The sequence below is a fragment of the Macaca fascicularis genome, chromosome 12 (assembly GCF_037993035.2).
Source record: "Macaca fascicularis isolate 582-1 chromosome 12, T2T-MFA8v1.1".
NCBI classification, from domain to species: domain Eukaryota; kingdom Metazoa; phylum Chordata; class Mammalia; order Primates; family Cercopithecidae; genus Macaca; species Macaca fascicularis.
The window spans coordinates 97,505,633-97,516,214 of record NC_088386.1 but is presented as its reverse complement, the minus strand read 5'-3'; the positions used below and the strand labels follow the sequence as shown (position 1 = coordinate 97,516,214).

The 10,582-nt window shown below is 44.4% G+C and overlaps 1 protein-coding gene across 4 annotated transcripts in view; it reads left to right on the top strand.

Annotated features, from left to right (window-relative positions):
• Window positions 1–10,582, top strand: part of MPP4 (MAGUK p55 scaffold protein 4) — a 58,404-nt gene that overhangs the window by 1,191 nt on the left and 46,631 nt on the right. For 2 of the 4 annotated variants that reach the window (XM_045367463.3, XM_074009757.1), the window contains exons 2-4: window positions 3,509–3,601; window positions 4,448–4,569; window positions 8,109–8,186. In XM_045367463.3, coding sequence (XP_045223398.2) covers window positions 3,523–3,601; window positions 4,448–4,569; window positions 8,109–8,186 — 279 coding nt within the window. In that variant the 5' untranslated portion in view covers window positions 3,509–3,522. Of the gene's footprint in view, window positions 1–3,422; window positions 3,602–4,447; window positions 4,570–6,130; window positions 6,233–8,108; window positions 8,187–10,582 lie in introns of those variants that run through there. The other 2 variants (XM_045367467.3, XM_074009756.1) reach the window with 2 other exon arrangements.

Below are 10,582 nucleotides of genomic sequence, written 5' to 3'. Positions count from 1 at the left end.
CAAGATTTTAAGCAACAGCTCTGCTCCCCAGGCCCTCTGCAGACAGTATATCTGCAGGAGACAGACACTAAGTGAGCCAATGGATATGATAACTGGCAAAATGAGAAGTGCTATGAGGGAAAGAAGTTGCAACTGTTTTCTTAGCTACCTGGAGGGAGGGAAAATCATTTTCTGGAAGTTTTTTTCTAGGAGTTTTGTCTTAACTTTGGCTGCCATAACAAAATACCATAGACAGTGGCTTAAACAACAGAAATGTATTTTCTCATACAGTTCTGCAGGCTGGAAGTTGAAGATCGGGGTGCCAGCATGGTTGGGTTTTTGCGAGGGTTCTCTTCCTGGCTTTCAGATGGCCGGATTCTCACTGTGCCATCACCTGGCAGGGAGAGAGAGAACACGTGAACTCTGATGGCTCTTGCACAGACACTAATGACATCACGGGGCCTCTACCTCATGACCTTAACTAAACCCAGTTACCTCCCAAAGGCCTCATCTTCAAATACCATCAACGATGGGGATTAGGGCTTCAACATCTGAATTGGGGGTGGGGACACAACCTTCAGTCCACAGTAAATTTGTCATAGGAACCTGAAGATGACCAGGCAAGCACAGTTTTTAGAATTTACATAAGTTGTAGATTAGTGTAATTACTGTTTTTGCCTCTGGCTGAGAAACTTTGGGTCAAAACGAGCCTTTTAGAATATATGAATTAGTTATCTAGGTAGCCCTGAAGTTGGCTCTCGATTTATTAGAAGCTATTTTAACTATTGCATTCACTCAAGAAACCACCGCCTATCTGTGAAGCACAGTCTATCCGTAAAGCTCCCTCACAATAAATTCATCTCAGAAATTTGTAGTCTCTCGTGCATGCCCCCAACTGCCGAATGGGTAGGCCTAGCTCAGCACAGTCATTCGGGCATTAAATATGATAGAAATGTGGTCCACTTTAAACAACAGTTGGCTTGTTTAATCTGCACTGCTTCACCAAGGACGTGTGATTTGTGAGATGCTGGAGGGGAACCAATTGTAGGAGTCAGCCTGAGCGTCAGCCTCATCTGTCTACGCTGACTTTTGTCTGCTCTCTGGCAGGCAGTCCGTCTCCCTTTTCAATTTTCTACCCTGGAAGTGCTCCCCTCCAGGGAGGAAGATGAGTCAGATTTGCAACTGTGATGCTAAATGATTCAATAGAGGCGAAAACGCAGAACAGAGGAAACTGCATGGTTTAATCGGACTCAGTTGCAAGTGGGCAGGGTAGGTGATGGAGGGCAAGTCAAAAGCATAATGATGTCAAGCTTTGGTAGAACCCAGCAAACTGGAAGACTTCAGGAGGATTGGAAAGGAATGTATACGGGAAAGTTGTCTGAAATGCCGGGACAGCTTTCTGTGTTGCTCTTCTCACTGCCTTAGAATTTAGAGTCAAAATAGTAATAATCTTTTCTTCTTTTAGATAGCCTTCCTGGCTTCAACCCACAATCTGTCTAGATTCTAGACAGTGGTTCTCAACCCTATCAGAGTCAATACTCCAGTCTTTAACAACTAATTTGAAGAGTTCCTTTTATAACAAAAACCTTAATTTATTCTTTATCGTGCTACTCTAACAATGTTGTTGGTCCCTACCCCTACCGCATACCCCTTGGTGGTTACCATTTTGGTGCACTCTGGGCCCACTCCAGCTGCTAGCCCCTCCAAGCCCCTCTGAAGGTATGCATGTTGCATGCTGGAAGAGCCAGAAATAATGCTCTCTGGGAAGAGGTCTCAACCTGTTGGCTCTCAACAGGGCCCAAGGGAGTGAGGGTATTTATACACCAAATTTGCCATTGGTGTATAAGAACCCTCCTGTTGCCATTGGTGTATAAATACCCTCACTCCCTTGGCCCGTGTTCCCCCGTGGGATTAGGCTCTAGTTGCCCACAGTGGTTACTTCTTGGTAACAACCTATTACTGGCTTTTTCGCCTTCCCTGCCTCAATACCCTACTCCCCATTGTGTATTAAACCTGTGCAAAAATGTCTTGTGTTTACATGTAAAGAAAAGTTTGTGTCTAGATTCAGATAACTACAGGGTTTTTTTTTGTTTTTCAGTGACATGAAAGTTCAGTGGGACATTTGAAAGTTATACAAGGCATGAGGCGATTCTTCATTGTGTAGGGCAACTTGTAGAAAACTTTGCTTCAAGAGCAGTAGGCATGTTTTCTTTGCCTGTGTTTTCTTAATCCCTTCCTCTCCTACCCTGCTGGCTGAAATGTAGATGTGATGGCTGCAGCTGCAGCTGCCATCTTGGAGCAGGTAGACAGAACCATACTACATCCTAGGGTGGCAGAGCAGTGAGCTGGAAGGAACCTATTCCCTAAGAACTTCATGGAGCAAGGCTGCCCTATTAGTCCTGCATTCTCTCTGTCTCTGAACTTTCACATGAACAAGACTATAAAATACTCTGCTAAGCCAAAATTATTTTGGGTTTCTACTTCTTGAAACTAAATCTACCTAAAGCAATATCAAAAATAAACCTTAAAATAAACATTTCAAACTAATTTTCAAAGACTGGTATTAAATCTGATAGGGTTAAGAAAACTGTCTAGGCCAGGTGTGATGGCTCACACCTATAATCCCAGCACTGAGAGAAGTCAAGGTGGGAAGATTGCCCAGAAGTTGGAGACCAGCCTGGGCAACATAGTGAGACCCCATCTCTACAAGAAGTTAAAAATTAGCTGGGTGTGGTGGCACATACCTGTGGTCCCAGATACTCGAGAGGCTGAGGTGGGAGGATCGTTTGAAACTAAGAGGTCAAGGGTGCATGATATGAGCCATGATCACTGCACTCCAGCCTGAGCAACAGAGTGAGACCCTGTCTCAAAAAAAAAAAAAAAAAAGGAAAAAGAAAACTGTCTAGACTCTATACAGATTGTAGGATTGAGCCAGGAAAACACTCTAGAAATACAATCAAACAAAACAAGAAAACAGATCATTACAGTGTTGTCTCTAAATTCTAAGAGTGTGCCTCAGTAATAACCCATAATTCATGCAATTGTGACCAGACCAGCTAGTTCTTCTATGAAGAACTATAAGGTGCAATGAGAGGAAATTGGGGTACCTGAGTGCAGCTGGTCCACGGAAGACTTTTCTGAGCTCTAGGTAAAGTCAACTGGGTAAAGAGGTGGAAGATAAATAAATATAATATTTGTCATTTATTTTTTAAAAATGGGTAGGGATGGTTTCCAGGAAATCAATTCTTGTCAAAGGCTAAAAAAATGTTTTAAAACATGGAGTTAGGGGGAGCATTTTATGCAATAGTCATTTTCTCTTCCACGCTGCTGGTGATGGTTAAGAGTAGGCACCACAGGGAAAGACTGTGTTTCATTTGATGTGTATCCCAATGTGTCGCACAGGGCCTGGCTTCTGAGGAAATGCTGTTGAAAATATATTCCAGTGTGCTGAGAGCTGGTGGCCAGTGTGACTGAGTGAGCTGTGTGCCGTGTATTGACCTGCTTCCTACTCCTGAATTCCTTTTGGAAGCTCCGGCAGGGAGGATGATACAGTCAGACAAAGGAGCAGATCCACCAGACAAGAAGGACATGAAGCTTTCTACAGCCACCAATCCGCAGAATGGTATGTGTCACCAGGGCCCCTTTTCTAGACCAGAAAGTAGTATCACCTCTGACACGTGATCAAATCAATAGGCAGGAATCCTGACAGACTTACTGCGATCCCTATGAGGATCTTGTACGTTTTTGGTTGCACTACTGCCCTAACAGTGATAACTTTAAGAGCAAATTTCAAGCCAGGAAGGAAATAAACAGACATGGTGGATTCAAAACCTTTTTTACCCTTACCCGACAATGTTTTATGTAAAACTTAGAACTTCTTAAGATGTTCACATTCAAAATATCACTACAACACTATAAAAATACTGTAAAAAAAAAATAGAACATTCACTAAAATCCGTTTAGACCCTTTAATCAGGAGAATACTAAGCTTTGCATTAAAAATCTCTTGGGAATTAGAATTTTTCAATATCACTCTCAGTAAGAATTTTTTGAGAGGATGAAATGACTCTTATGTTTAGTTAGAGAAAAAGGATACAGAACACAACTAGATAATTTTGGGATAAATGACAGTCTGGTAAGATGGGGGAGGGGAAAGCAATCATTTTCCTTTCATGACGTCTTACATCTGCACATCACGATCTATTATTTTACTCGATGTTAAGAACACTGTGACAAAGCTAGCACCTTCTCATCTTGGGCAAAGAAACTGGGTTTCGGATAGTTGTGTGACTTTGTGACGTTCACAAAGTAAGAGATGGAACAGGGCTTGAAGTCAGATCTTTTGGTCTGAAATCAAGTGTCATTTCCACTCCTGGTGAGACCCCATGGCATGCCCCAGCTGTCTTGAGTTGCCTTTCACATTTACACCTGCACCTGCCACCCCATCTCTGCTCTCTTCCTTTCCTAGGCCTCTCCCAGATCCTGAGGCTTGTGCTGCAAGAGCTGAGTCTGTTCTACAGCAGAGACGTGAATGGAGTGTGTCTCTTGTATGATCTCCTCCACTCGCCATGGCTTCAGGCTCTGCTAAAGGTGAGTGCTGTTTGCTCGGAAGCCTTTGCTTGCTGAAGGGGTTGTGGGGAGTGTGTATAAAAATGACTGTTTCAGTCCATTCAGGCTGGATAGCTGAATAGTTTATAAACAACAGAAATTGATATCTCACAGTTCAGGAGGCCAGGAAGTCCAAAATCCAGTCGGCAGCAGATTCAGTGTCTTTTGAGGGCTCCCTCTCTGGTTCATAAATGGTAACTTCTTGCTGTGTCCTCACATAGTGGAAGGGGCTAGCCAGTTCTCTGGGGTCTCTTGTATGAGGGCGTTAATTCCATATTCATGAGGGCAGAATCCTGATGAGCTGTCGGCTCCCAAAGACCTTACCTTTTTTTTTTTTCTTTTTTGAGACAGAGTCTCGCTCTGTTGCCCAGGCTGGAGTGCAGTGGCGCAATCTTGGCTCACTGCAAGCTCCACCTCCCAGGTTCACGCCATTCTCCTGCCTCAGCCTCCCAAGTAGCTGGGACTACAGGTGCCCGCCACCACGCCTGGCTAATTTTTTGTATTTTTAGTAGAGACGGGGTTTCACCATGTTAGCCAGGATGGTCTCGATCTCCTGACCTCATGATCTGCCTGCCTTGGCCTCCCAAAGTGCTGAGATTACAGGTGTGAGCCACCGTGCCCGGCTGACAGAGTCTCACACTGTTGTCCAGGCTGGAATGCAGTGGCCTGACCTCAGCTCACTGCAACCTCCACCTCCTGGGTTCAAGCGATTCTCCTGCCTCAACCTCCTGAGTAGCTGGGATTACAGGCACCCACCACTATACTCGGCTAATTTTTGTAGTTTTAATAGAGATGGGGTTTCATCATGTTGGCCAGGCTGGTCTCAAACTCCTGAGCTCAGGTGATCCGTCCGTTTCAGCCTCCCAAAGTGCTGGGATTACAGGCATGAGCCACTGCAGCTGGCCTTACTTTTTCATATCATCACCTGGGGTTGAGGATTTTAACGTGCGTTTTGGAAGTACACGTTCAGATCATAGCAACTACTTACCCAATGATGTCACTTATCAACTGGCAGGAAATTTCAACTTGGAAAAAGTTCTCAGAAGGCAACTCTCAGAGAAGAGCTATACAAACTTCTTAGCTTGGGAAGGAATTAACTTAGGTGGAGAAGAGTACGGTAGCCGCTTCCTTTTCTCCCTACAGCTCTTTTTCTCCCAGAGGCCCCCTGGAATCACAAAACAGCCACCACAATGGTCACTGGCAACACTGTATCAGCTGGCTGCAACCGTTTGTCCTTGCTGCAACTCTGGATACATCAAAATGCTTTTAAAAATTATTTATCTTGGCCGGGCGCGGTGGCTCAAGCCTGTAATCCCAGCACTTTGGGAGGCCGAGACGGGTGGATCACGAGGTCAGGAGATCGAGACCATCCTGGCGAACACCGTGAAACCCCGTCTCTACTAAAAAATACAAAAAACTAGCCGGGCGAGGTGGCGGGCGCCTGTAGTCCCAGCTACTCGGGAGGCTGAGGCAGGAGAATGGCGTAAACCTGGGAGGCGGAGCTTGCAGTGAGCTGAGATCCGGCCACTGCACTCCAGCCCGGGCTACAGAGCGAGACTCTGTCTCAAAAAAAAAAAAAAAAAAAAAAAAAAAAAAAAAAAAAAAAAAAAAAAAATTATTTCTCTTTATCTGTTAAAGTTACAAAGTAAGATATCTACAGTTCTGTTTAGGTACGCTAAAATATCTTATTCTGAGAAATTTCTTCTGGCCCCGTGTGATGGCTCACACCTGTAATCCCAACATTTTGGGAGGCTGAGGCAGGTGGATCACCTGAGACCAGCCTGGCCAACATGGTAAAACCCTGTTTCTACTAAAAATACAAAACATTAGCCAGATGCGGTGGCATGCACCTGTAATCCCAGCTACTCTGGAGGCTGAGGCACGAGAATCACTTGAACCTGGGAGGCAGAGGTTGCAGTGAGCCGAAATTGAGCCACCCCACTCCAGCCTGGGTGACAGAGGGAGACTCCATCTCAAAATAAATAAATAAATAAATAAATAACTTAATTAAATAAAATAAAGTTTATTCTTTTTTTAATTTGGCTAAAATTCCATGCACTATACAATAGCATCTAGTAGACAGTAGAAAAATAGATAGTAGATGCTACTACTATAATTTTGCTGTTCTGAACAAATGTTATTAAGAAAGATCCTTTTGAAGTTATTTTTTGGGATGTGGGTATTTCCTTCACTTAAGTGTGAAATGTGGTCCGTCTTATAATGCATGTTAGTATTATACAATAAAAGTGGCAACATCTTTGGCATGAACAAAGAAGTACTCTTCACAGCACTTGTTATAAAACACCTGATTTCTATCAGGCATTTTCCCACAGGATCAGCTAAGATAGGAGTTTTAATTTCATGGTGGGCATTGTCCTTGCTCACCACTGCTAGGCCCTTGGTGAGTCATCCAATCAGCCTTCATCACTTCCAGGTAAACTTGAGTGCGGGCCCTGAGATACAGCAGGGAATCAGCATTGTCACAGATCTGGATAGAAAAGGCTGGGGGCTCAGCTGGCCCCTTGGGCCTTATTTCTTCATCCGTAAGAGAAACTCAATTCCTAAAATAAGATCAAGGGCTGCACTTCAGAGCTCAGCAGGCTTTGGTGTCCTCAACTCAACCCTAGATCTTGGTGTGGAAAAAAACTACCAAGGGTCTGCAGAGAGGAAGTTGGAATTTTTAAAAAATGAACGTGTATGGAGAATTAGGAGAGGAATGGGAAACTTTGCCCAAAGAGCAAAGTGAAGTACAGAGACGCACATGTAGCACACCTGCCTCTTATTCAGAATCTTCGGTGGCCCTGAGCCATGCAGCTCACGTGCTGCACAGGTGCCCAACACAGGGGTCCTCACAGGTGTCTGGTCCCAAAGAGCCCCTGCTTTAAGATGTTCCTTTATGCATCTTCTATAAATCCCTATTGGTTTCGGCCCTGGACACCCTACCCTCACTCCGTGTAACAAAAGTGAAAGTTTGAATTTCTACTTTGTTGTTGTTAAGACAGAGTCTTACTCTGTCGTCCAGGCTGGAGTGCCGTGGCACGATCTCAGCTCACTGCAACCTCTGCCTCCCAGGTTCAAGCGATTCTCCGGCCTCAGCTGGAATTACAGGTGCCCACCACTACACCCAACTAATTTTTGTATTTTTAGTAGAGACGGCATTTCACCATAACAGCCAGGCTGTCTCAAACTCCTGACCTCAAGTGATCCGCCCACCTCAGCCTCCCAACGTGCTGGGATTACAAGCGTGAGCCTGGCCTGAATTTCTTTTTATTACTGAAATGCTTGGGGAAGATCAGTTTCCCAGTAGCAGCCAATAATTAAGCCTTTGAAGCATTGGGGCCACCAAATTCGAGTTCATTTATCTTTGGCAACTAGAGGCACAACTTACTAAACACCAACACACACCATGCAGTTCGGCTGTTGGTGCAGTTGCCTGGGGTGTTTCTTCCCTTTCAGAGTCTTCAATCCAAAATGGCAACAGTCGTATTATCAGTATCAATTCCCCCTCCCTTGTCCTGCAGATTTATGACTGCCTCCAGGAGTTTAAAGAAAAGAAACTACTTCCTGCCACACCCCATGCACAGGCGTTATCCTATGAGGTAAGGAGGTTTTATTCCACAGAATAGTAGAGCCCTGATGTGGTGCCATTTTACCCGCATTGCTAGTTCCAATAAATTAAAGGTTCTAAGGAAAAGTTTTATTGATGACTATAAAATAATTTAATATTTTTTAATAAAATAAATAAATAATAAATTAAATAAAATAATCTAATAATTTTTTTTTGAGACGGAGTCTTGCTCTGTCACCCAGGCTAGAGTGCAGCAATCTTGGCTCACTGCAACCTCCGCCTCCCGGGTTCAAGCTATTCTCCTGCCTCAGCCTCCCCAGTAACTGGGATTACAGGTGCCCACCACTGCATCTGGCTAATTTTTGTATTTTTAGTAGAGACGGGGTTTCACCATCTTGGCCAGGCTAGTCTCGAACTCCTGACCTCGTGATCCACCCGCCTTGGCCTCCCAAAGTGCTGAGATTACAGATGTGAGCCACCATGCCTGGCCTAATAAATGTTTTTAATTGAACTTTAATATAAGGAAGAACTGGCTGGATATCTCCCCAAATTAAAACACTTCCCCACCACCACCACCTACATCATTTTTAGCATGTGTCCATTTCTTTCTTTGTTCCTAAATCTTGTACTCTATTTACCCTACAGAAACAGGGCACTGTTATAGTAATAATTCTCAGATTTACATCTCTAGCCTGGAGATTTCCCCCCAAATTCCAGTCTCAAATATCCAACTGCCTCCTCTCCATCTTACTTGGATGTCTAATGGACTCCTCCAAGTTCACATGTTCCAAACTGAGCTCCCGATCTTCCTCACCTGCCAATCACCCCCACCCACTCTTCTGGGAGGCTTTTCTATCTCAGAAATGACACCTGTGTTCTTGCAGTGCTCAGGCCAGAATCTTAGGGGTCATTTTGACTCTCTTTCTCTGGTACCTCACACCCAATCAGATAGCAAATCCTCTCAGCTCTACTTTCAAAATATATCCAGGATCTCACCAAAATATATCCAGGATCTCACCACTCCATACCATCATCATCATCTCTTACATAGAGAATTGCAAAATCGCCTCCTGCCTGGTCTCCGGTGTCCACTCTTGCTCCCCTATAGTCTACTCTCAATGCAGCAACCAAACATATCCTCTTTGAAAGCAAGTCAAATCATGTCACTTCCTCACTAACACCCAAACCCTTCAAATGACTTCCCATCTCAGAGTAAACACCAAAGATTTTTTTTTTTTTCCCAGAGTCTTGCTCTGTTGCTTAGGCTGGAGTGCAGTGGCAAGATCTCAGCTCGCTGCAACCTCTGCCTCCTGGGTTCAAGCGATTCTCCTACCTCAGCCTCCCAAGTAGCTAGGACTACAGAAACCCACTATGCCTGGCTAACTTTTGGTAAACACAGGGTTTCACTGTGTTGGCCAGGATGGTCTCGAACTCCTGACCCTAAGCCATCCACCCGGCTTGGCCTCCCAAAGTGCTGAGATTACAGGTGTGAGCCACCATGCCTAGCCTAAACACCAAAGTTCTTACATAGCCAAACACTATCAAGCTGCTGTTACCTCTTTGACTTCACACTTAATGCTTTCCCCATTCACTCTTCTCCAGCCACCTTGACTCCTTGTTGTTGTTTAAATTCATCGAGCTAGGTGCGGTAGCTCATGCCTATAATCCCAGCACTTTGGGAGCCTGAGGCAGGCAGATCACTTGAGCCCAGGAGTTCAAGACCAGCCTGGCCAACATAGCAAAACCCCATCTCTCCTAAAAATACAACAACAACAACAAAAATTAACTGGACGTTGTGGTGCATGCCTGTAATCCCAGCTACTTGGGAGGCATGAGAATGGCTTGAACCCAGGAGGTGGAGGTTGCAGTGAGCTGAGATCACACCACCGCACTCCAACCTGGGTGACAGAGTGAGACTGTGTCTCAAAAAAAAAAAAAAAAAAAAATCATCAGACATGCTTCTGCCTGGGGCCCTTTGCACTTGCCATTCCCTATGTCAGCAAAGCTCTTGCCCAGGTATCCACCTGATTTGTCCCTCATCTCCTTCCAGTCTCCACTCAAATGCCACCTTCTCAGTGAAGCTTTTCCTGGTCACCTATCTAAAACTGCATCCCCTCTTAGCACTCCCTAGCCACCTTCCCTGGTTTATTTTTCTTCTTAACACTTGTCACCATCAAACAAAACTATTTTACTTACATTTTCATTTGTTATCTGTGTCTCCTCCCTAGAGTGTAAATTCCGTGAGATGGAGATTTTTGTCAGCCGCTACTGTTTTCACAACACCTAAAACAGCACCCAGCACATAGTAGTGTTAGTAAATGTTTGCCAAGTGAATGAATAGATATAATCAATTTTATTATTTATTGCCCAAACCATATTAAAAGAAACAGCAAAAAAGAAAGAAAAAACTTCTACTCTCAATTCCAG